This window comes from Vigna unguiculata, chromosome 3, assembly GCF_037176805.1.
Source record: "Vigna unguiculata cultivar grain cowpea cultivar isolate G323 ecotype 2 chromosome 3, ASM3717680v1, whole genome shotgun sequence".
Lineage (NCBI taxonomy): Eukaryota > Viridiplantae > Streptophyta > Magnoliopsida > Fabales > Fabaceae > Vigna > Vigna unguiculata.
This window is the reverse complement of record NC_140794.1, coordinates 42,347,063-42,374,574: the sequence shown is the minus strand read 5'-3', so window position 1 is coordinate 42,374,574 and position 27,512 is coordinate 42,347,063. Positions and strand designations below refer to the sequence as shown.

General features: G+C 32.2%; 2 protein-coding genes across 2 annotated transcripts; both read right to left on the bottom strand.

The window, feature by feature from the left end:
- Positions 1 to 830: 830 nt before the first annotated feature.
- LOC114179371 (ATP-dependent 6-phosphofructokinase 5, chloroplastic-like) lies at positions 831 to 7,976 on the bottom strand. Its single transcript, XM_028065696.2, has 13 exons — positions 7,418 to 7,976; positions 6,788 to 6,878; positions 6,206 to 6,279; positions 4,706 to 4,817; positions 3,932 to 4,027; positions 3,706 to 3,807; positions 3,517 to 3,591; positions 3,119 to 3,259; positions 2,904 to 3,020; positions 2,720 to 2,824; positions 2,531 to 2,611; positions 1,490 to 1,618; positions 831 to 1,340 (listed from the first exon to the last, which is right to left on the bottom strand). Exons 1-13 carry the CDS (start codon positions 7,729 to 7,731, stop codon positions 1,173 to 1,175), a joined length of 1,605 nt encoding a protein of 534 aa, XP_027921497.2. The 5' UTR covers positions 7,732 to 7,976; the 3' UTR covers positions 831 to 1,172.
- Positions 7,977 to 16,080: 8,104 nt separating this feature from the next.
- LOC114177490 (zinc-finger homeodomain protein 1-like) lies at positions 16,081 to 17,386 on the bottom strand. The gene has a single exon (XM_028062858.2). It carries the CDS (start codon positions 17,190 to 17,192, stop codon positions 16,437 to 16,439), a length of 756 nt encoding a protein of 251 aa, XP_027918659.1. The 5' UTR covers positions 17,193 to 17,386; the 3' UTR covers positions 16,081 to 16,436.
- Positions 17,387 to 27,512: the final 10,126 nt, after the last annotated feature.

The window sequence follows — 27,512 nt, the reverse complement described above, 5'->3', positions numbered from 1 at the left end:
ATCTGAAATATTAAATTGAGTAATTAATAGATTTTATTTCTATAGATATTTTTAAAAGAGCTTTTCATTTAGCTATTTATCAACTAGAAAAGTCTTTTAGAATGATTTTTGTTTTTATCATGTAAAGGTGTTGTCACCATCTTTTCTCCTTATAGTATTTATTACCGTACATATTTGTGTTATTTACAGGTTAGTAATCTTTATGCATTAAGTTGTAAATAATGCTAACAAAAATTGAAGAGTGATAATACATTAGTCATATAATTGATATTGTTATCTATAATTTTGTTTTGTATCAGCTTTTATTTAGGCTGTTCTTTTGCTTTGCAGTGCATATACTCTTTTCCATTAATAAAATCAGATCTTCTCTATTTCTTTCTCATCTTTCTTTTCCTGTTTTACATGGTATCAATAGCTTAAGCTTCTACCATGGCTTCCACCCCTTTTTTTCTAACTCTTAAGTATACTTCAACTGCTCCTTCTTTTCTTATGAATACCTTTAATACACCTATTTCTTTTAACTCAATCTGGCAACAAAAAGTTATTGTCACGGTCAATATTGGTTGATCTTTATGAAAAATATGATGCTTTCATTACTTCTCTTGTCACAAGAACTGATTATCCTTACATTGGAGAAAAAAAAATGGAGTCTTTACTTTTGTCCCCAGAAGAATGGTTAGATAAATACAAACTGAAGATCACTCTACCTTTCCAAATTTTTCTACTACCAGCACCAAAAATATAATTCTTCACATCAGAAGAATAACAAATATCAGTCCAAGAATTGTATGGATTCAAGGATTCAAACAACGGTGAACGTTAGGAGTGAATTTGAAAAACATTACAGTTCATCTGCCAAAGTACTCTCTCATTAAAAATGTGCCCCCTAAAATCGATTAAACAATGATACCACTTACAAATTGATGAGTGCTTGGTGATTCCACACTAAAATTTAATTTGAATGCAACTGGCAGGACTTGAAACTGCCATACTATACAAATAACCAGTTTTTCAATTAAGAGGAAATGGCATCCTTAGTATTATTTTCTCATGTTACTGTTCAACAAATAACCACATGTTTTGAAGTTGTCTTTGTCTTTCCTATGATAAGCCCTTTGGAAACCTGAATTTCCCAGCCTCTTGAATTTATTGGGAAAAAAAAGTGTAAATTATTATATGAAGTCAGGTTGACCTGTTGAAGTTAAGCAACGATGCCACATTCGACTGTTGGGGTCCACCAGCCTAGGATGAGATATCACTTCGGGGATGGGAAAGTAAGCATAGTGAGTGTTACATAAGCCTACTGTAATACCACTATATCCTGCAAACGCACCATGAACCTGCAAAGCAGAATCTGTGAATCAGTATCAAATGGAAAACAACATAAATACACATGTTACATAGCTTGCACAAGATCAAAATTCAAACCTATCTGCTTTTATTGCAAAAATATATAAAAAAAAAATGACACAGAGAGAGTGTGACTCACAGCATTTTGTCCAAGTACAGTGCATAGAATTCCATCTGATGCATTTGCCCGAATTGCACGGATCATGTACGTTGGATCAATGTATTTTACATCAGCATGAATACCAATTTCCTTGAAATACTTTTTTGTCTGAAACAAAACAGCGATCAGCATAAAGTATATAGGAAAAAACAAACTTTAAATGAAGGCAGATATGTACTTTACAAAAGAACGTTATACATTTGTTCAATTTCACATACAACCATAGTACACAGCATAAACCAAAATAACACAGTGGACGTTACACCAAAAAATAGCAGCGAAAGATCAGAAATTTACGACGTCATTAAAAGTTTAAATATTGAAAGATTCAAAGAATTACACGTTTCACTTGTTTCATAATGAAGTCACAGACAAGCTTTACCTTTTGGCCTAAGCCTAGTTGACAACAGGACGTAGTGTGACAAAAGGTATTATCGTATGCTGGTTTATGTCATGTCAGAACATGTAAAGCTTTCAAAACAATGTGTTCTAAAGGAAACTTTCCCTGTCCCAAAGCTAATTATGCTTAGGAACAAAGAGGTGATTTTTTCAGAAATAATAACACTCTTAAACAGCTACCATAATCATAGACAACTGGAAAGATGTTAAGTCATCACGTTGCTACTTGCATAAACAGATTTTCATAATTGTTGCCTTAAAATATGAAAATTCTATTTTCACTTTTCCCAAACCTTCCTTTCACAAATAGTATCATCTCAACTTCAAGGATTTTACTTCTTACTGGGTGGAAATTGGCTTCAAATTCAATTTGAATATTTACAGAATATTGTTTAGTTTTGCTGTACCAAGAGACCAAAATCACAAAGATAGTAATAGATAGATAGTTTAGAATACACTGATCTAGTGTCACATTAACTTGATAGTAATTCTAGCCAGCTTAGATGTTATTTCTTTATATTTGTTTCAAAATTTACAATGTATAACAAAATAAGAAAAAAAAAATCTATAATCAGGTACATCCTTTTAGATTTCTGTATCCCCCATAAACATAATACAAACCTCTTGTTGAATATATACTCCAATATCTCCAAATACAACATTTCCTGATGCATCTGTAGCATTTGTCTTTTGGAGTAAATTCTGCATAAGAATCAAATAACAAATTTAAGTTTCTACATCTGAATGTAAAATGCAGTGAATTTTTTGGCAGTATTCTCAATATGACATTGATTCTATTAATTAAATAACCTGTCCAGCTCCCTCTGCCACACAGACAACAGCTGATCCCTTCGTTTCTAAAAGGAACTTGAGATGACTCAATACTCCACGAGGTCCATGAAAATTGAACGGTACCTTGGAACCATGTCAAAATTTCTGTAAGTTTATCAGTATGTCAGAAAATGAGACCATCGAACTAATTTATCTTATATACCTCAGGAATCAAGCATATATCGACCTGTCCACTAGACAAGGAAGCCTGCATTGCTATGAATCCACTGCTACGGCCCATCAATTTCACAACCCCAATTCCATGATATGCACTATGTGCCTAATAATAAATAAGGGAAGATGTGCAGATATTTTATGTACTGACAAGAAACTATCAATGAATTGGGTCTACATGACAAAGAATAAAGAGTTATATACCTCAATGTATGCAGAATTTATTGCCCTTTGTGCTTCTTCAACAGCAGTATCAAAGCCAAAAGTTTTATCCATCAATAAAATATCATTGTCAATAGTTTTGGGCACGCCTATTACAGATACCTTCAACCGTCTTTTGCAGCACTACATGGAAGAAAATATCTCAGCTCATATAAATAAAGACAACCACAAAGTAGCATGTCAAGCCCAAAAATTAAAACATCATCCAAAAACTTTCTGAACAGCCTACTACAATATCACAAAATTCACATTTCAAATAACAGAATAGTAATGTCCATCTTAATGTCAAAACTGAACTACACAAAAAACAAAAACCGAAAAGTTAAGTCAAACTCAAAATTGCGTGAAACCAGGAGATGAAAGGTCTAAGGATTAACAACCTCGAGGTGAATTGCATTTGCACCAGCATGTGTACCATTTCCACCCAATACAAAAAGCATGTTGATCCCTCGTTCCTGAAATCAATAATATACACATTTGAGAATATTAATATAACAAAATAGCACCTGTATCATAAAAAGCCTTATACTTCTCTGAAATTTTCAATCAGTTTGTTAACAAGAAACCACCTCCAAACTGTCCACAATATCACTGACTGCAGGACCTCCTCGTGAGACTCCCAACAGGCTTCCACCAGAAAGATGAATATTCTGCACTACTCTTCTCGATAACTGCAAATGAAAGCCCCAAAACAGTCAAGAGGCACTAGAAAGAATAACTCGTGTTCTACAGACTGTAGCTTTAGATGAATCACCTGCTACACCAAAATCAGAAATGAGGGAAAAATGAGATTACCGGTACTTCAGTCAATTCTTTGTCGGAAAATCCTCGATAGCCAAAGGGAATCCCCACAATGTTTTTCACGCCATATATTTCAAGGGTGATTACAATCTGCAGAACAGTCATTATTAAAGCCATTACACGGAGAAAAAAAAAAGAATATACAAGTGACCAAAATAACCAGAACTAAGTTTAAAAAGGAGCTGAAATAGGAACATTTTGTACATTATACATAAAACTACCTGGAATTATACACAAATAGGCAACACAATGAACTATCACAAACAGACCCTATAAGTGTATTGTAGGAGGAGGAATACGAGGACATATTAGTTGGTTAGATGGTTATCCGGCAGCTAGCTGCAGTATTGGTTTTTCTACTATAAATGACCCTCTTAATGAAGGAGGTATGGATGTAGTTTTTGTTTGAGAAACGACTGTAATATCTAGAGTAAAAGAAGAGAGTGCTCCTTTAGGTATGTACATGTGTACAATTTTTATTTTCTATTCTAGCTTAATGCAGAGTCCTTTCTTCTTTCTCTATATTTTTTTCAGACTCCAAATTGTTTGTTCAGTAAACACAATTAGTCAATATCTTACGTATGAGCATTTTATAGGTCAGAATATTTGGTGATCATCAAATGAAAAGAGGAATATAAATTAAAATGTTTCATTCATCTGGGAACTTTTCACTACCCTAACTTTCAAAACTTAATCACAGCCTTAGGGATTTACTATATTCAAAACTTTAGGTTAATTATATGAAAGGCAACATAATCACAAACTAACCTGTCTAATGACATCGTTAAGACCAGGGCAGAGCCCTCCACAAGTAATAATTGCTGCCTTTACTTCTTCTGGTTTATAGTATATCTTTTCCCGAGGCCCAGCTCGATGGACCCTAAAAAGATTTCAGAACTTAATAATATTAGAAAACCTCTTGGTATATAAGCTAATATAAGTAAATAACATCATACACCAGAAGATGTACTAACATATTGAGAGACCAGAAACTAGAAGTGAAACAACCATTTGATAATCCAAATAAAAAATAGGAAAAAGTAAATTGTTGGTTTTATTAAAGCAATAGTGCTTTTCACATCCTAATGTCCAACAAATTTTGCATGTTTTGAACCTTCATTTAATTGTTATCATATTGTATATCAAATTTTGAAGCACCTATCACTCAAATTAGTATATGCATTTTTGAAGGATAATTTCCTGTTATCATATGAAAGAAAAAGAAAAAAAAAAAAAAAAAAACACATGGTTTTATTCATCCATAATAGGATTAGGCAACCTTGTCAGTAACAACTCCGTTTGAGACATTTTTACATAAGTAAACTATGCATTGGTGCGTAATCAACAGGTTATATATTGAGTTTTAGTAAAACGGAGTATTCAGAATGCAAGTTCTGTTTAATGCCAATCAGCAGTTTTTAGGAGGAAAAAAGTGGAGATCACACCAGGCAACAAGTTGCAGAATAAACTACCAAGTAGAGAGAAGATTGATTAAGGTGACATACATGGAATTCAATTTGAGAAAATGAAATGGAGAACTACTAACTCAAAGGAAAAACCCCACTGAATAGCTATATGGCTAGTAATGCACTGTGGTAGTGAAAGTTGGGCAGTGAAATGCCATCAAAAGTAAACAAAATGATGAGGTTAATGAGTCAAGGTGCAAGAAAAATAGGTTTAAGAATGTATCTTATAGAAATTTAGAGAAACAACTATCTACGAGATATGAAAACTAGCCCATGTCAGTTTGGCCAGTAAGAGGAGGACCAATGGAGACTCAAATGAGAAAAAGATGGATCAAATTAAAGATAATCCAAAAAGACACAAGAAAAAGTAGAAGAAATCATCATAAAAGACCTTTATACAATATGTTATGGAAAATTTGGTTTCTAATTAGCCCAGTAGAAATATTCATTGGTGTCGCTAACCTCTCTGGACAATGCTAAATAATACTAAATATGAACAATTGAGGAATGTATACAATTCTATCTCAAAGATACAAAAAATCATCAAAGGTTAAGAGACATTGATATGTGATTATGATATCCTGAAGGAAAGAGACATTGAATTCTCAAAGCCATCAAATTTATCTTCATTTTAGATAAACTTTCAAAGAAACATTTTGGTATGTTAAAGTTTTAAATGCCATTTATTGAACACTTACAACTCCTGTCCAGCATTTCAAACATGTGTCCAAGTTGCGCTGACTGGAATCTGTTTAATCAATCACTAAACTCAAGTTTTAAATTAATGAATCAAATGTGTTACCATTGTTCCACCCACGTACAATCAGGATCAAGGCACTCAGCACCAGCAGATGTTGGTGACGAATAGTATATAGTCTGAAAGAGAAAAGAGCACAGAAAATAAACTTCCAAGATCAACTACTACTTTTTAAACTTGATTGAATGAAAGCATCAATCAATATCCGATGGTAGCATTTCACTGTAATTCAATTACATGCAATCTCAACAGAAGACAACAACGCAAGGACAACCGAAAATTAATAAACAGTGTAAAATAAATCAAAGTGAGGGATTCAATAACTATGTCGATAACAGATGGAAACAACTTTCCAAACAATACACGACCTGGAAGCACAACTCAAGCTCTCAATTCATGCTAGTCATATAGTAGTTTTAGATTCGTAATATCATACCATGCGCCTAAATGAAGAGCTAATAAGATCACAAATACGTCAAAGCAACACAAAGAGCCCAAATATAATGAAAAAATAAAAGAAAAAGGAATGGCAACGATACTGTAGCTCAATTGATACAAGCCTGAACCATCAACAGTAATTGATTAACCAAACTCTTCCAGTGAATTTTGTAACAAAAACCACCATACCTTAAGAAGCACTCTGTCATTATTATTAATATATCCATGCCAATCCTCATCCGAAGAATAATGACCAGGAAAGTCTCTATCAATCGAAGTTCTGTCACAGACAAAACACATTAACAAATACAATACTCATGGGAGGAAAGAAAGCAAACAGAGAAAAAGACAAATAATAATGAATTTTATTTATTCCGTTGACGACAAAGAAAAAGAAATATGAAAGAAAGTAAGGAAAACAGAGAAGAACAAAAGGGAGAATAATGTATTTTTTAACTTGTTGAAGAAAAAATGAAAAAGAGGAAGAGAGACAAGGCTTGTATAATTCTCTTCACATCTTTGATTTAAAAAACTGTTCTCCTAAACAATTCTACACTATTGATTCATCAATTTCTAATCCAAAATGTAATAACTCTCGAAAATTGTTTTTCAAAACGAGTATTTGAAAACAGGGCCAAGATGCTGTCTCATCATCTTCTTCGGTTCTCATTTTACGTTTCCCTCAATTCTATACTTCCACCAACAATCATGATTGGTAGGATTTTAAAACTTAAAAACCCTCACCCCAATCACAGCAATGTTTCCGTGGTAGCAAACAGAGGGTAAAGGAAAGAAAACTAGACCTACCAACCAACCAACCTCATTTTGAGACAAAAGGTGGAAGGAATGGGAGGAGCATCTGGGAAGATGTCGGTGAGATGGGGAAGTCTGAAACGAGCCTCCCAATCTTGCTGGAACTTTGTTTTCCAATCTGGGTCGCTGAAATCAATGGCGGAAGTGGTGCGACTCGGGCTGCTCACCTCCGCAAAGACACCGACTTTCCCGGCGACTCCGGTGGGTGGCAACCGGAGGAAGCGGGGATTGAAGCACGAAAAGCGTAGTGCGGTGGAACGTGTAAAGGGTAGGTGAGGGAGAGTAGGATTGGTGGTGATCACGTGCGAGATGGAACCCATCAGAAAGGAACTTGTTTTGGGGTGAGAAGAATCCAAAACCAGAGAGAGAGAGAGATTGATGAGTGTTGAAAGGAGAAGTAAACAATGGTAATTGGTAAGAGATGGGTCGGAGAGAACGAGGAAGAGTGAGAGAGACAGGGGAGTTTGGTTGGACTTGACCTAGGAAACAGAGGAGAGAACAGTGAGTGCACTTGTTGTCAAACACTTGCTGGACCTTGACGTTAGTGATGGAAAACTACGAAGATGTTCTAACATGGAAAGAGAAACTTTTGACTATCACTCTTTTTCTAAATTATTAATAAACTAAGGTAACATTACTCACAGTTTAAACAAATTTTACCTTTTTTTTTTTTATATTTAGAATCTATTCCTTTTAGACTTTATTCATATTATTCTTAATTTTCTATGTCTTTCTCTCCTACCATTCAACACCCGCCTCTCCTTTCCAACTTTCTCGGTCACCAGTTTCCTTTTCTTCAATTGTTTAGATCAAGTTTTAAACTTTTTAAATTAGTAAAACTTATTCTAAAACTAAATTTGCCAACAAATGCATAAAGTGAGATTTTATTTTCAAAATTATTAAAATGATGTAATTTTGAAATCTTATTAATTTAATAATTAATTATTTTGAAATCTTATTTTAATAATTAATCAATTTGAAATCTTATTAATTTAATAATTAATTATATTAATGGTCGACCCGATTTTAATTAAAATTAAAAGATAAATTATAATAAATTAAAATAATATCAAGTTGGTACAACTTTAAAATTATATATATTAATAAATTTAAAATCAAAATTGTACTATTTTAGTGTTTTTCTTTTTATAAATTTGTCACCTTTGATATTTTTTTACGTTTCACATCGATCATAAGAGCAGAAAGGCACTGATTAGTTTCAACAATATACATTTATATGTAACAATGAGAAAGATGTATGACATTCATTGAAATAAAAACTTAAACAATATAACATAAAATTGTTACTTTTAGAATAATAAATTAACAAAATCATGTTAACAAATTAACATAGTATAAATTGAGATACACTAACATTCTCCCGCAAATATAAGGTTATTAAAAATAATCCGTAATATTAAGTTTGTTATGTAAGAAACAAAAATCAAGTCCGACACAGGTTTGAAAGAATGACACCAATTTGATTACATGCATGAATATGAATAAAAATTAACAAACATTCCAACACTTTCTTCATTAGCAAAAACAAATATATAATTTCACTCTATTGTCAATATCAGAGGTTCAATCTAAATCATAGTAATAGCAGATAAACAATACTCATCAGGTGTAGATGCAGGTTGAAGGGGTAAACCATAGGAAATTATGTCTTTCGATAGCAAAATGTTCTTTTGACAACTTTCCAACGTTCCAATAAGGTGTGCTTTGAATGGACAAACTTAATTAAAACTATAAGTAATTTTAAGTTTAGTTACTATTATATATCAAGCACCAACAATTGATTGATATAGTGGAGGATCATTGATGTATTTAGAGCCATACTTAGAAATTTCCAATCCTTCTTGTAGACGAATGGTGATTCCTTTAATAGTTGATGTTCCAACTTTGTCAAGTAGATTATGAATATATTTAGTTTGATAGAGAAGAAGAGAATCATTAGAGAGACATTTTACTTAACAAAAAAAAAAATCAAGATCACCAAGTTACTTGAGAAAAAAATTTAGTCTAAATATTATATATTGGACTAGTGTGAAAGAGGAGCCTATAAAAATTATATCATATCCCGAAACTTAAAGACAACCTATATCATATTTTTGACTATTAATAAAGAGGGATCACACTTGCTTTAAACAAAACCAAAACCATCAAAGTGGTAATAAGATTTTTTTACCAAGCTTTGGGACCTTGTTTTAACCTATATATGGAACTCTAAGTTTTTCAAACAAGAGTTGAATACGTAGATTCAAAGTCATGCGATTGAGCCACTAAACATATGCTTCTAGGATGTCATACTAAAATAAATCCGTTGAATAAATCATTTGTTTGTGAAAGATATAAAATGGGAATAATATTACATAAATTGAGATACACTAATAGTTTGGAAGAGATAAAAAAAATAGTAGATGAAGAAAGAGTGAAAAAAAGTAAAAATGAGTGGTTTATAAGATATGAAAGATAGGGTAAAAGGAAGGAAAAGAGTAAAAATGAGTGGTAGAAGAGACGAAAGTGGCAGATTAATAAAAAAAAAATGAGACTCTTACTATTAGATTTCAAGCTAAAAGAGGAAAGAAAAGTGTTTAAAAATATTTACAACATAATTAAGTGTGTGCATATTTGATTTTGCGTCATCAAATTAAATGGGAATAACTATTCATATCCAAGCGGAGCTTTCACCACACTTTCGTGACTGTTAGGAACAACAACCGCGTTTTCAAGACATTGTCTGTTTTGGAGTATAGAGCTTCATCATGATTTTGCACTTAAAAGTCGCTTTGGAGGGTAAAAGGAGAAAAAAATATTTAAATTGCGCTTAACATAGACTCCTAAGCAATATGAGATTTATTAGGTATACTGGAACAACATAAACCAACATAATATGTTCTTTTAACTCGATCAATTTCACATATTAAATTGGTCAATGTAATATAAATAACTAAATTTATAAAAAATAAGTTAAATATATTTAGCTATAAAATATATTTTTTCCATTTTTAACTATAGAATCTTTCTTTCTACTCAGTATTTTTCTATTTTTCATTGTTTTCAATAAGCTTATTTTTTTCTTGGGAATTGATATGTTGATAATAGAAGGAACTATAAACAACTCTTGAAATCACTATTTTAACAAAACATAATATTAATTTTAATAAGTTTTATACACTATTAAAAAAACTCATATTTCCTATCAATTTTGTTTTGATTTTTTTTTTATAGAAAATACTTATAAATTTTGTTATGAAAAAAAATTTGTAGAAAATTGCTGCCAATTTTTTTGCAAAATGTTTTGTATAAAATATTTTTCACAACCAATTTTGTAGGAAATACTTGCGAATTTTATAATTTTATAGAAAATAATTACGCACGAAGAAATTACCTGTAAATTAAAATTCTTAGAAAAAATAGCAGGAAAATTTTTTTTCTTGCAAATTATTTTAACAAATTTGTAAGAAAATTCCCATATAATATGATAATTTTTAGTAATGATATATCTTAGGAGTCGAGGTCAAGACCAATTTAAATATTATTTCTTTTCTTTATCCTTCGAAGCATCTTTTAAGGCCAAAACTGTGACGGAGTTCCACGTTCCAAAGCTGACAATACCTCGAGAATGTGATGATTGTTCCTAACGATGTTCAGATTTGTGATCGGAACATTAATAAAGGACATGTTTATAATTAGATGATGTAAAATATAATTTAAATAACCACATTTCTTCTTTTCTTCATGAAACAATGAAACAAGCCACAAGATATCTAACTTCTGTAAACTTTGTAGTAGTTTTCTAACCTGTTTTTGTGGATAGCATAATTGTCTAAAATTTCCTCTATAGATTCATTGTTTTCCATCCTTAAATCCTAAATAATTCATACATGTTGATTTTGTAGTCATCACTGGTCATACCCTTCACAAATAACTTTTTAGAGAGTTATATTTCATTGGCAATTTCATAATCTATCATCTTATAGAAGTCAATTTTTTTCTTAAGGCACATGGAATGAATTCTTTTATGTTGGAGGATAGAAGATATCTTCGTTCTTTTTGAAAGTCATTTTGCGTTTGCTTTTATAGTTTGAGAAGTTTTATCTATAAAAACGTGAAGCATTTTTTTTTTTTACATCTTGGAAACTCTATGAAATACCTCAATTTCTTTTTCATATACCAACCCTTCCTATAAATCCTGAAATACTTAAACTACATTATGAGCTCGGTGCTTAGATTTTAAGTATAAGTTATTGTATAATATTAAATAAAAATGAACATTAATTAAAAAGACTTATAACTTAATTATTTAAAGATTTTGTATCAATTTGATTTACTTAACCAATATAATAAGAAATAATTGATGTTATCTCTAACTATATTAACGATCCCTTTTAGCTATAATAATTTTTTTCAACTAAATTAGTTAGGTATGCTTTAGATATTATTTAAAATTAATTTTCTCATATATTAATATCTTATGCAATGAATGCATAAGATATTTTGAAAAGTGACATGATGAGAATGCAAGATCTAACCTTGACAAGTCTGTCTCTGGGAAGACAAAATCAATGGGTCATTGTAATCATACATACTAACGGAATGTCCGACCTGGGTTGAATTATTTTGTTCTTTAGGTTTGAATGTTATTTTATAGTTCTGTGGCGTTCATTTTTCACCAAATAATACACTGTCTTGTAATGTCTGATTCATAACTATCATTCAAATTATGGTTATGATGAGATTTTTATTTTCTACTACAATTTTTCAATCTCTTATGAAATGCATGGTGCTAATTGGTGGACATTTTCTTATTATTATAATGCTGGGTTTCTAATTAACACAGTTCCTGAAAAGGGAGAAAGAGAGAGCCAAGAACTAAGACATAGGGGTATCTTTTTTACTTTGTGGGGGCATTGACATAACAAAACATAGTCGTTTTGAATCATTCTCAAAGCTTAGTTTCATTGTTTCGATATTGGGAACAGTGATCAAGCCAACATTTGAAGGTCAACAACACTCATTTTCTGTATATTACACAGTATATATTTTATATAACAATTTACTCAAAAATTTTGTCTATTTAATAACAAAGCCTAATATCAGTTTGTTTAATTGATAAAAAAAAAAACTATAATTACTTGAAAACTTTCTCTTTTTCCCTTTCAAAACCTGAATTTGGCTTTTGGGAAAAAGACTGTGAATACAAACGAATCTATATGAGGTCCCTCCCAATCTTACACAACTGCACCTCTGAATTGACTCCTCATGAAGAATAATAGCTTCTCTGCAGTTTTTTTGTATCTTTATAAATGCTTTTTTCTTCACCATTTTCTTTTAATATATATGTAAATAAAACTTCGATTTACTACCAAAAAGGAAGTTAAGGAACACTATCACCACCCTTTCTTTTAATTTCTTTTTCTTTTTGTAAGCTCATGTAGACCCAACTTTAATTATTGAGTTACATTTGAGTTCTATTTTTTCCTTTAATTTCCTTAACATCTTAGGTTGTTTGATTTCTTCTTTTTTTTTTAATGGGAGAAAAGGTACTTCTATGCGATAATCAATATGTTTAAACTACTAATACATGATAAACTTGCTTTTGATAATTTTCTCAATAAAGAGAAACTTTTGTAAAACTAAAATATGCTTTGCAAAGTGAGGGAAACTTGCTTAACATGCATGCTTAGAAGGATTATTGGGCTGTGACTATGTGGTTTAAAATTAGAGATGCCAATAATGCAAATATTCTTGTTGGAATGGGAGCTTGAGACATGGGGAGAGATGATAACTTTGTAGACATAGGTGTAATATTTTTAAGAATATTTATTTTTTATTATTCTAGCTAAAAAATTCAGAATCTGATCAGTTAGAGCACTCAAAGTGTCTTATATTTCTTCTCTCTCGAGGTTCCTCTTTTTGAATTGGAAGACAATTCAAAGAGTCAGAAAAATACATACAAAAAAAATCTTGAAAAAGAAGAAAGGCAGGACACTTTAAATGTTCTTACTGATCAGACTCTGAACCTTTTGACTAGAATAATTATAAATATATTTATTTTAAATTATTTCGTTTATTATAAAGTTCTTGAAGTTCAAGTGCTAGGTAGATTTCAATGACTTCTTCCTTATCAAATATCAATAACTTTATTTACTAAATTCATAAACACTATAGTTAATTTAATCCTCAGTTTAAATACCAAATGGAATGCGCGTGTAACAAAGTAAAAGATAATATGGATTAAAAAGGGTGAACAAAGTCAGGACTAATTAAGTTTTGTGATATCAACCCCTAATTTGAACCATTTTTGTTAAAGTAATGCTTAAGTGTAGTTTTAAACACACTTACAAACTTACAAATGGACGTTTAATGAAAAAAGACATAAAATCTTACTTCCGATTTTTGGAAAGTATATATCATGTCTGTAGTGAAGCAACCTTAAACTGATCTAAGAATGTATTCGAATTGCCGTTCTAAATATTACATTTTTTATTTATTTTTAAATATAAGTAAATTTTAACTACTTGTTTGGAAGATGTTTATTCAAAATATTTTCACTTTAATTAATGTCTGATGTTTTATTACATTTTTTTGGGAACATGGTAGTTATACAAAAAAAAAATCAGGAAACTAATAAAATTTAATATAGTTAACTGATGTAAAACCAAATATACGGTGATACTTTCCCCCCCTATTGTTTTCAATTTGCATCAATCTCGACATGAATCTGATATACGAAAGGAGATTAACGCTAAGAAAAATGTTATATGAACTTTATTTGTTTTTTTCAAAGCTATGAACTTTATTTGTTAACACATGTTACTCTCTCCTTTTAAAGTGATTAAAAGTATATCTTTTGGGAGAATAATACTATAGCTTGTAAAAAAAAAAATCAAATTTTATTTTCTTAAAAAGTGAACACTGATTAAAACCCAAAGACATCCCAAGGTAACATGCTTGAGGTTCCCCAGTGGGAAGTAACAAGTTTGAATTATGTTGTGAATTCCTACATTCTGTATAGAGAGCCCAATATCAACAGCTTTGTAACACTACATAGCGACTCTTGGAAAAACACTGAATCAGTGCTACATTACAAAAGATATATGAATAATAGCATTAAACGTTTTTAAATAGAAAGTGAAGAAAGAGAAAGGAAATTTAAGAGGAAGAAAAAGAAATAATGTTGGATTGTTTTAACTGAATGAAAAATACAAGTTTTGAAGTTGTAACATATCTTTGTCCATTTGTTTTGGTTGTCCGAAACGGAGGTGGATGTGACATGGGATATTAGGAGCAACGACGATTAGTGAGAGAGACAAGACGATATTGGTTTATTAGGTTAATTAGTTGAATGGGAAGTTGAGTAAAAGAGTATAACAAAAAAAAAAAAAAAAGGGTTTTTGAGATGAATGGAAGCATGGTGTTGTGATTTTGAGAGAGATAAGAGAGTGAGAATCGAGAAATCATGTGGTTGTGCAGTAATAGAATCGGCGAAGGGAGCATATAGACAAAAGTCATAAACATGTCTGCATATGGGAGGGGTATAAGGCTATATAAAGTCTTTTCTCACTGTCTGATAAGCCTAAACTATGACCAAGGTTTTCATTACATAGTGCCATAGTGGACAGTGGACCACAGATATCAACCACGCAGCTTTAACTCATGCTTAAGCCCCCAAAACAACCAAACACTTTCCACTCCTCAACAACAAACACCATTTTTCCTCCTATACTATACTTCAAAAACATCAACAACAACAAACAATTACCAAATTAACCATCTTTCTCTATCGTTACCCTAACTAATCACATTCTCCTAATTACTAACACTTCACCATATTTATTACAGTTAGTGTTTGTGTCAGAATGTCAAGATTATCCCTCAATAGTGGTTGTTGGATTCAAGAGTGGCACAAAAAAGTTGTGTCTCTCTATTAATAGTACTCTCTCCATCTAGCTAGCGTCAACTCATTTTCGCACATTCAACGCATTTATGGTTGTTGAATGAAGAACGGGTGAGTGAGATTTTGAATATTGTTTATTTTAAGTTGAACGACGGAGAGAAAATAGAGTGTCTGAATTGGTGGAGAGGTGAATGTTTTTTCACTTGGTAAATAGTGAACAGAGAAGCTCAAAAGAATAGAGTCCAGTGTAGGGGACAGAAACACAGCACATTTATAATAATAATATTAAGTAGCTTAATTCCTTTATGCATAAGGGATGGAAGAAAAGAACAAAAGCTGGCGAAAACAACGGAAATAACGAAAGGAAATGCATGAAGGTTGCAGGCAGTGGATTGAGAAACTTTTTTCAGTGCGTGGGAGGAGCTGAAAAGCTTAGCGCACTTTGCAGTTAGCAGAAGAGAGCCAAGACGTATAGAAAGACATGTAAAACGGAAAATGCAGGTGAGAGAAGGCATTGATGGTACCGAGAAACTTCCTCCTTCCAACATCTGTCTTAGGATACCAGATTCACACTCCACAAAACAAAACCAATGTTCACCTTCGTCATCGTCGCCATCATTCATGCACTCCATCATCCCTCACCAACGCAATACAATTACCAAAAACGCTTCCACCCCACACATTCTTCAAAGCAACACAAACATGCACAAACAAAAACCACTGACCATAAAACATATAACCACTAATAACAATGCTGCTCCAATTAGAATGTAACTCAAAACATTAATTACTAATATACTTTGCAAAGGGAATAAGGAAAATACCCCCGTCCTTCTCCAATGTCATAAGAAAATTAAACAAGTTGAAACCAAAAGAAAAGCAAAAACCCTAAGAACTATGATCCTGATGAGCTAGAGCTAGCGGACTTGTAAGACACTCAGCAACGCAATTTCCGAGCTTCAACGTTGAGCTTCCAGCTTGGAATGGTGGTTGTGATGGTAACTAGATATATAGGAACATACATATATGTAGATATAGATATATAGAGAGAGAGAGGGAAAGGGTAGGACATAGAGAGAGAAAGAGAGAGAGAGACGGGGGTGTTGATTTATATTTGTTCTAGGGCTTCTTACCAAGGGTGTGCTTGTTGTTATGCATCCAAACCTTGAGGACGTGACGCGGAACACCAGTTTGGGAACAGAACTCCTGCACGACACTCTCGTCGTGCTTCTGAATCCTCCAACCCAGTTTTTCAGCGAAAGCGAGCATCTTGTCTTTCTGTTCCAGAGTGAACTTGGTTCTGAACCTCTTCTTGTTGGACCCGCTACCACCACCACTTGGGTCCGACACATCTTCCTGGTCCTCCCTCGGGCTCTGGGCCCCACCGCCCGCACCTGACGTGGACGGGAGTGCCAGCGTGGCAAGGCCTCCACGATGCGGCCCCGCCACCTGCAAGTACCCCGCCGGGGCCCGGTAGTAGGCCGCCGCGAACTGCGGCGGCGGCTGGTGGCGGCGCTGCTGGAAGGGCACTAGGAAGGAGCTCTCCGACGGGTCCTTCCGGTGGAAGTTGCGGTGGCAGTTGCAGGCAGCGCATTTGAGGGCATCCAGGGTACCCTCGGCGCCCGCCGCCATGAACTCGCCGCAGCCGTCGAGCGCGTGGCCGCCGATTCCGACGGCGTGGTTCTTGAGGCACTCCTTGTACTTTCCCCTGGCGCTGTTTCGGTTGACGGTGGGTGGTGGAGTGGCCGCCGGCGGCAGCGGGTCTTCCTGGGCGGTGTGAGTTGGCATTTTGACTCGGCAGGGGTTGAACGGCGAGTGATCATAGGTGGGTCCGGGCATCCCCAGCTGAGCTTCGTCATGGTCCTCGAAATCCATTTTGGGAGGTTGAGAATTATGGTCTGAAGGGTGAGATCGCAGAGGGTGACGGAGCTTAATAAGCAAGTGTTGGAGAGGAAACAAACAAAGAACTCATTAATGGCAGTTCCATACACTTTTTCCGCTTCTCTGTTTTCTCCCTCGCCACTCTTAATTCTCGATCCTTGTCTTCCACGGCCTAAATCCACTTACCTCGCTTATTTTTTATTCTTTTTTTTTTCATACCACTATTCATGTTTATTATATCACACATAAATTGCTTATTGGTGGAAAACCTTAATCTCAAACACTATTTGCCTCTTTGGATATGGATTCAAATTTCTCCAATCCTCTTTGGATATGGTTTCAAAATTTTAATTTTTCGTGTATCTGTGTATTATCATTTCATTTTTCAATCAAATAATCTAAAATAGTTTGTTTAGTGTAGACTTTAATTATACTTGAACTTTAGCGTCTCTTTTACAACATGTATTTATGTAACAATGTAATTTAGTTCGAAGAAGTCAAACAGTATATTTAAAAGACATCTTAATTTATTCCTGCAATAAATGTAATTCTTTATTACGAGGTATGATTAATTGTTTGAATAATAAAGTAGCGAAGTTTTAGGGGAGTAGTTAAAGATGAGGTTTAAGGTGACCACTGATTTTAACCGTTCATAACAATCTATTGATAGATGTATTATATACAGACGCCATCATACAGATTACTGGGGAATGATATGAATATGTGATTATGGTGCATTTAATCATATATAGAAATTTACTCTCAATTTCAATATAAAAATATATTTATTTTGATATATTAAATAAAATTTTAATATATTTTAAAATATTAAAATCAATATATATTAATATATTTTGGAAGTGTAGAATTAGGATGATAATTATATTGAGGAACTTCGTTATCTTATCCTCATTTTGTAAAAAAGAATTTATTTTCATCTATTTTTTTCTCATATCATTCCCATCAGGTAAGTTCGTACCCATTTTTTATTATTTTAATATCAAGTAATTAAAAACAAATATCTTTATAGTAGTATATTTTTTAATGATTTTTACTTTTTTTAATTCTAATGGAATATTTTCTTTCACACACTAACAAAAATTATATACATCACTCACTCGAATGAAATCATAAAAAAAAAACAAAAATTAGACTAATAATAACTAAAATTTAGCATATATCTTTTATCTTTTGAACTTTAATCTATGTTGGATGGTGATAAATAAGATTCATGACAATGATATTAAGTTATTATATTATGGTAAATAAAATATTTTTATACAATTATGGTGATAAAATTACACTTATGATAATTGGTTAAATATATTTTTGATGCCTTACCCTTGAGTAAAAATTGGATTTAGTTCCTCTTTAAAACTTTTGTCCAATTTAGTGCCCCAACTTTAAAAATGTGTGAATTTAGTCATTTTAACCAAATTTTGTTAAGTTCATTTGATGTTTCAAACACGTTTCATGATAGTATTTGAGTTATTTATACCGTTGACACATTTTCGCTTCAATACTAGCTAATAAACATGTTTGAAAGGTCAAATAAACTTTAAAAAAAATTGTTAAAAGGACTAAATTCATGACTAAAAGGACTAAATACATGCATTTCTAAAGTTGAGGGACTAAATTGGGTCAAACTTTTGAAGATAGACTAATTCCAATTTTTAGTGAAAGTTAAGGGGCTAAAAACATATTTAACCCTATGATAATCAATTAGAAAAAATCATATAAAAAAATCATCAAAACAATATTTTACATGATAAAAATAAACAATAAATAAATATATTAAAAAGAAGTAAAAATAACCAAATGTGTGTCTTAGAAATAATTTGATGTTCCATTCAACAAAATCACACTAAGAAAAAACAAATGTATAAATGATAAGATGAGTATTACGACGAGTATGGAAATGAGAATAGGATGGGTATGTGCATACTCATCATCGTCTTCATATTCAATTGAAAAAATTGAGTATTACCTATACTCATACCCGTACCCAGTCAATATGGAGATTCTTCGTCAAAATGATTATATATTTGGATAATACCTAGAGAGATCGTCGCGGATCTTGATTAATATTTTAGGGGTAGCCAAAATAATACAATCAAAATTTATATATTTAATTATTGTCACTAAGACAAAGATAATGAATACATAATTTAGTATAATCATAACTATAAAAAGAAATCATAATTATTGTCATTTGTTCTTTCATATTCTTGAACTCATCAATAATTGAATCAGAACTAAAATTTCTAGCTATTTCTTTTTCAATGAAAATAAACATATTGTCAGCAAAAAAATCACCTTCCATCTTTATTCAACAATATTGTTTTGATACTATTCGTTACAAAAAATAATTTTTCTATTATAGTAATAACTTACCTGTAATTCTTTGAACTTTAAGAAAAATCTTTTATAATTGGACAATTGGGTCATTAGTATCATAGTTCAAAATATATGTGAAAGTGTTGAATTTGTACTGTTCTCATCTTTACGGATAGTTTCCCTTTTTATTACTTTTAAAATATGAATTTGTTCTTTTATTCTTCATTAATATATTCTTTTTAAGATTAAGACTAAAAAATAATTTGTCATAATCTAATAAAAAATTGAGATGTAAATACTAAAATAAAAATTCAAGATAATCAAGCTACAATTAAAAATCGGTTATAAAAAAACACATAGTGCAATATTTTTTTCTTCTATATTCATAAAATTGAATATACAAAAAGTTCGTAAGATAAAAAATAATGTTAATTATTAAACTAATATTTTACTATTAAATGAGACAAAAAAAAATTCAAGAAGGAAAGAGAACATATAAGAGATGAGAGTAGAACCACTACCAGAAAAACGTTAATTACCGACGGATATATTACGACGGATACAGATTGTTGAATGTGTTTACCGACGGATGCTCATTTGGTAATTTACCGACGGATCTGAGCCATCGATAATATCCTTTTTTAGTGCACCAACGGATTACCGACGGATCTGTGCCATCGGTAATGTAGTCAATGAAATCAGAATTAAGAATTGGGATTCTTCTTTCCTGTTTTCATTTCCCACTTCTCTTCTCTGCTCTCTTCGCGTGCGAGTCCGGTCCACTGCCCCTCACTGTGCCAATCAACAACCTTGCCTTCTCCACTGCCCAGCGAGTCCGATCGGAGTCGTGGTTCGTCGCCTGTCGTGAGGTTCGTCGCCTGAGTCTCGCTACGGAAGCTCGCCGTCGTGGGTAGCGGAAGTTTCAGTTCTGTCGTGGAGGGACGCCGCCGTGTGTAGTGGAAGCACCGTCCGTCAAGGAGGAGGTCTTTCGGTGTCACTGCCACTCCGTCGAGGAGGAGAGGTACGAATTGCTTCGATTTACCCAAACAATGTGTGTTTTGGTGGTTGTCAGAGTATTAGGAGAATGATATCTTTGTGCTTCAATTTACCCAAACAATTGCATCCCTTGATTTTGTTTGATTCTGTTGTATTAGGAAAATGATGTTTTGTGCTTTCGTGATTTTGTTTGATTCTGACATATCGTTCCTTGGCTCCCAATACAGCAAATAAAGCTAATAGCTTTCGTGATTTCCCTTTTTAGCAGAAATATTATATTTAGCAATTGATAAATGAAATTTTGATCATAAATATGATACTTTTAGAGATATAGAACTGTTTATAAGCATCTCTCCTCTAATATTAGAAGTTTTTGGTATGTCCTTAATATTGTACCAAATGATTAGAGGTTTAATGCTTGCAATTCCCATTGTTTAACCCGAGCAGACAACTTTGTCCTTGTATCTGATTTTTAACTTAGTTTTCATCATTCACATATCACTTACAATGTGTTTGTTCCATTGCTTCATATTTCCTTTACTGATTTGGGATGTCTTAGCTCATTTTGACAATTTGTAGTTCATTTCTATCAAGTTAAAAATTTATTTCATTACAACTTGTGTTCTTTTGTATGACTTTTGTTTAATGAATATGCAGGTTTCTTCCTTTTAGAGTTGCTTCCCAGGCCATCACACGGTCTATTAAGCAACAATTTATGACAGCTTGGCTGTCATGGGGAGCAATACCTTCAGTAGACAAAGAACATTTTTGGCAACGTTTTAAGGTAACACATCATCACACTTATTCTCTTCTCATTCCTTATGTAGGTTAACATTGAACTGTCTTTTCACTATTATTGGTAATTTGCACTTTATTCATTGTCATAGAGGAAGGTGCAGTGGAAACCTGAGCATGAAGCAGAAATTCATAAAATTTTTCACAATAAAGCATCTCATAGACTATCTGAGATGTTTAGAGAGGCTAGAAATGCAGGTCAACGGCCTTACTGGCTTGGAGATGATGTTTGGAATAATTTGCTAGCACATTGGAATTCTCCTGCGTACCACAATAAGTATGTGACAACCCAAAGGAACTGAGGTTCCGAAAAGGGTGGAAGCCTACACACTGGGGGTTCCATTACCACCCATGAGCATGTCATTCGTATGGTAAACAAACCTCCATTCTTAAGTTATTGGAATTGTATCATTTTTAGAATTTTTGTATATGTATTTTTTTGGTTACTGGCAAAGGAGCTAGGACGAGCTGCTTATATTGATGAGGTGTTTCAACAAACTCATATGCGCAAAGGAACTGACCAGTTTGTTGATGAAAGATCTCGGAGGACATTGTAAGCAAACACTTCAAATTTATTATAACAAAACTTTAATTTTTATCTTATTTAACTAACTTCTCATTATTTTATTTAATATAAGAACAATTTGAGAATAGACTTTCACAGGTCAGATCTAAACAAGGCTCATGTGCTGGTGGATCAGAAGATATCATTGATGATCCTGCTGCAGATGATATGATTAGGACAAAGTGTTGGGTTGAGGTTGTCGGGGGTAAGAATAAAGGAAGAATATATGGGATAAGACAACTTGTAGGTGGAAGCAGTGGCATGAAGCCCCAATCTACTGCATCCACTTCCAGTGCTGAAGAAGTTACCTTCCTCAAACAACGACTACAAGAAACTGATGAAAAACTAAAAGCAACTGATCAACGATTGCAAGAAAATGATCAGGCTTATGCAGAATTGAAGGGTCAATTTCAGAACATACTCCTCACACTTCTACCTCCTGACCAACAAGTCCTTCGATAGGTTGTATCCAACCTAACACAGTCTTAGCAATAGCATGCACCTGCACAACCTACAACAATCCAACCAAGCATTGAGCAGCCCGGCCAAGTGCACCCCAGCCAAGTGCAGCCCAACCCAATTCTAGACCCTGAAGACCCTGCTGATTCTAATGACTATGTAGATTATTAGAGTTTATGACTTCTGACATTTATGTTTAAAGTTAGTGTACATTTGACATTGTGTTGTGCACCAGAGGTTATGTTTTATTGTTTATATTGAATTTGGAAGTTTCTTATTAGACATCTTGTATGAATTTATATAGTCTATATGAGTGATTTGTAAATATACAGGTCTGTACTGAATTGGCAGGTTTGATTGTGTTGAATTGACAGGTCTGATTGTGTTGAATTAACAGGTCTGATTAGTTAAATTGGTGTGGTAAATCGAACTATACAAATGACTCTGCAGTGCTGTCTTTTCTAATCGAAGGATTTACCGACGGATATATCCATCGGTAATGTGCACAAGACAACATTTTCATGAGTCCATTTCTGAAGGAATTACCGACGAAATCTTCTTCGATAATCTTTACCGATGGATTTATGTCCGTCGGTAATTACCGACGGAATAGTCCGTCGGTAATTACCGACAGACATAAAATTCATCGGTAACTATTACAGACTGACCTTTTACCGACGGATATTTGTCTGTCAAAATTTTGTCGGTAAAACTAAATTACTGACGGATATTGTGCTTTACTGACGGAATATGACTGTTGGTAATTAGTGTTTTTTTGTAATGAACAACCATTCATTTACTGTTTAAATAAAAAACAGGTAAAAGTGAAAGATGAGAACAATACATGAGAAACTCAAAAGACAAATAAAAAATATTTTAATAAAATTTTTTATTCTTTATTATATTTGATTTCAGATTTTGTTATTAATTAATATTAAATATTATGATTTATAAATCAAATAAAAAAAATTATTTTAATTTTCTTTGATTCTTCGTATATTACACATAATTTCAAAAAGTTTAAAATACTATACATAATTTAAAAATTTTCAAAAATTTTAACTACATCATTTAAAAAAAAATTAAAATGTTTGGGTATACGTAATTTAAAAGATTTCAAAATTTTTAACTACATAAATTTAAAAAAAAAACAAAATTTTGGGGGGCATGCCCCCTCAACATAAAATTATTTTGAAAGTATAGTAGAGGACGATATAAAATAATTAAGTAGAATTTAAGTTCAACTTCACACTCTTTAATCTTATTATTTTTGTAATTGTCTTTTATAATATTCTCTTCTCTCCTCTAAAGGATTTATAGGATGGATTTTTTTTCAAGTTAATGAAATATTTTATAGAATGTTGAAATATTTCATAAAAAGTAATATGACATTTGAATGGAGTGGTTTAAGAGAATTTAAAGTATTCTATTTTTTTTAATAATAACTAGATTACTTAGAATTAAAGAAATTAAAAATATATTTTAAAAAAGTAAGGACTTCAAAATTTTCATAGTTTATGATCTCTCAAATTAATGACTTTTCTTTTTATGTTTTTTGTTTGACTCAATTTTGAATGAAACATGTTGACTTGTTTTTAATCAGGACATCCTCAACTTAGATAATACTACGATGTTATGAACTTAATATTATTTTTTTATCGATGTCATATGAGTTTATTTTAGTATTGATGTAGGTAAATGTTACTTCTTAACTAACATAGTTAGAGCTTTAATTTGTCCATATCACAATAGTTAACAGCCAGTGACAAACATAATTTATTCAATTAATGTCAATTGGTATTATTTTCAAATTATGTCATTCAAGGTTGTTTTCACTCAAAACATAGGTCAAGTTTATTTATCCACCATTGATAATAAAAGCTTCCTCGATCAATTGACATGATATTCTTTTCTTGATCTCAGTTAGGGCTTTTCGTATCATGCAAATGAGTCTATTTTTTTGGTTAATTTAAGTCGACTTTGAAATAGAGGTTGATACGGTTATTTTTTTGTTGATATCAATTGAAATGATTTTCAATTTATGTTACTCACAATTGTTTTTCAACTAGATTGATCAAAATGTACTTCAATTTTACTTTCATAACAAGGGTTTTCTTGACCGATATATTAGCAAAGTTATTTTCAATTTATATTAATGGAGATTTTTTTTATTGATATCAATGGAACTATTTTTTAGATTATATAAGTGGGACGTTGATAATATTATTTTTTGGTTAACACTAATGAGATTATTTATCTATGAATGTAAATTAAAATTATTTCTTGCTTAACATTTGTCTTACTATGATCAATGAGAAGACATGATTCCATCCGAATGATATTAGATTAATTGAGAGAGAGCGCTTTTTTTTCTTCTAGTGAGATTGATAATCTCCATGGCTAAATTTGCACAATTATATATCAAAAAGATAGTGAGACTGCATGAAATTCCTTTCAACATTATATCAAAGTAGGATTTGAGGTTTTCATTTAGGTTTTGGAAGACTTAGCATGAAGCTTTGGGAACTTGGTTGTGAATGAATTTTTCATATCTTCCTCAAATAGAATGTCAATATAAAGGATGATTAGAAAATTTGTTGAGAACTTATGCATTGAATTACTTGAGAAGTTGGGATCATATACTGTCCTTGGTAAAGTTCACTTACAACAACAATTTTCGTACTAGTATTGGGATGATCACTAGTACAAAATATGTATATTAGATCGGTTCTGAAGCACATGTTAAATCGGTTCTACAACCAATCTAATATACACCGATGTAATATGTCGAAGACATATTAGATCAGTTCTGCAACAACCGATTTAATATCCAAAAAAAAAACATTTTTGAAACATCAGCGGTGTTCATCAATGTCTGTTTCCAAATTGTCATCATCTTTGCCTTTGATCTTTGATCCCAAATACACTTCAAATTCATCAAGAAAATATGTGCAAAGAATAATAGTGACGTCGTTGGGAAGAAGACTCTACAGATCTGACAAGAAAGAAACAAAAAAGAACAAAAAAACTCAAATCAAGAACGAAAGAGATAGAACGATTTTTGGGTGTGGTTCTGCGGAAGGAGTGAAGCTAGATCTAATACCTGGGCTGAAAGTGTGCGGCGCGAGATGGAGTGGTGCTTCAACACATGGCGCAGCGGCATACCAACGAAGGAGGTCAAGTGGAGCTTCAACAATGGAAGAAGAGATGAAAACAACAGTTAGACGCGATGATGGCAACGGAAAGCTTCGTATCCAAAACCCTAATGATGAGCGGCAACCATGGTGGCAAAAATGAGAGTTCCTCGAAGAGAAGAAGAGAAGTGGAGGCGCAAAGGAAGAACACGAAAAAAATAGGGTTTTCGCGTAATGATATTAGATCGATTGTTTATTTAACCGATCTAATAGTCACATATTAGATCGGTTCTCCTTGTAACCGATCTAATATGTAAATATTAGATCGGTTAAATAAACAACCGATCTAATATACTTCCTTTTATTTACAAAATTGCCACCGTGTTTTGTTTTAGATCGGTTCCCTTTCAACCACTTTAATATTCTGTTCTAATATGTCTATTTTGCACTAGTGGATGCTTTGTATAAGAAAGTGCATAACTCATTTGTGTTAATGTCAAGATGGATAAGAAGCGAACCATAATTACTTCACAAACCATTGAGAATTTTCGACCAATGCAAGAGATGATGAGGCCTCTTAGAGTCAACAAAAGTCATATGCAGATCAAAGGAGACAATATTTGAATTTTGTAGTTGGGAATCATGTGGTTTTTAGAGTTACACCTACCATGGATGTCGAAGGGCCATGAAATCCTCTAGTTATCTCCTAAGTTCATTGGGTCATATCAAATTATCAAATAAATCAATGCAATCAGCAGTCATGAAATTGTCTCGCCTTCTTAATTGGCAAACTTGCACAACTCATTTCATGTATCTTAGTTGGGGAAGTACATCTCTGATATGTTTTGGAGTTGAATTATGTGCAAGTCAACTAGTCTTTGTCTTTTAATAACCAATCAAGATTGAGGACCATCAATATAATAAAAATGTTATAGGATGTTAAGTCTAATGATTCCATATGGATGTTGGAGGAGGACATGAGAGAAGCCTATCATTATCACTTTTTCAGCAAGTGAATTTTTTTAGGATGATTTTTTTTTTTTGGAGAATGTAAGAATTGAGTTAAATTTGTATAAAATTATAATTTATTTAAATAAGGTGAAGTATGAATATTTTAATTATTAAGTAAAAACAAAATATAAATAAAAAAATTTAACTATTCAAACTTCATTTTCTAAAACCCACCATATTTCTGAAACATATTTCATCTACCTTCTCTAAGTTTCAGAGCAATTCATTCATCTTTTTCAAAATTCAAGCTTGTCCTAGTGATGTTAACAAAGAGGAGAAGAATCTACCCATCTAAATCTTGTTTAGATTAAGTTTCTCATTGTCTTTTTTTCTTGAGTTGATTACATGGTGGGTGGTTTGCAATGCCTAGGGATATATGGTTGCATGTGGGATTTTATGGACAAAGATAAATCTATGCTAGTTTAAGGTCATAATGATACCTTTAATTTGAGTATTTGTGTTTTTTTTTTTTGAAGAAAAAGAGAGCTTCTTATGTTAAACTAGAACTTATTGAAGTTGTGTTGGAGTAGCTAGAATTTTAGGTAAGGAAAACACTACAAGAAAATCTTTGATTAATTTTAATGATCAATTTTAGTAATAAAAGTAATTAGTTACTATAATAATCACTTTAGATACCAATTTATAAACTAAAAATTATTAGTAACTAAAATAATTTCAAAAAATTATAATTGTTCTCTAAATTGACAATTAAACTAGTTTTTATTATGAATTAGTCTCTAAATTGGTCACTAACATTAGCTACTTAGATTTTGGCTACCAAAATAATTGGTCTCTAAATTAGTTTCTAAACATATTTTTTAGTCATAAAATTGGTCACTATTTGATTGTTTTCTTGTAGTGAAACTAGTGAAGATTTGATACTACCATAAGATAAAAGATATGAATTATACTGGATTGGGTGTTTATCACTAGGCCAAAAGGCCTTTATCATTTAACAATTGATATCATCTACAACAATATTCTTCTTAATAATTGTCCTATTAAGAATGAAACTCT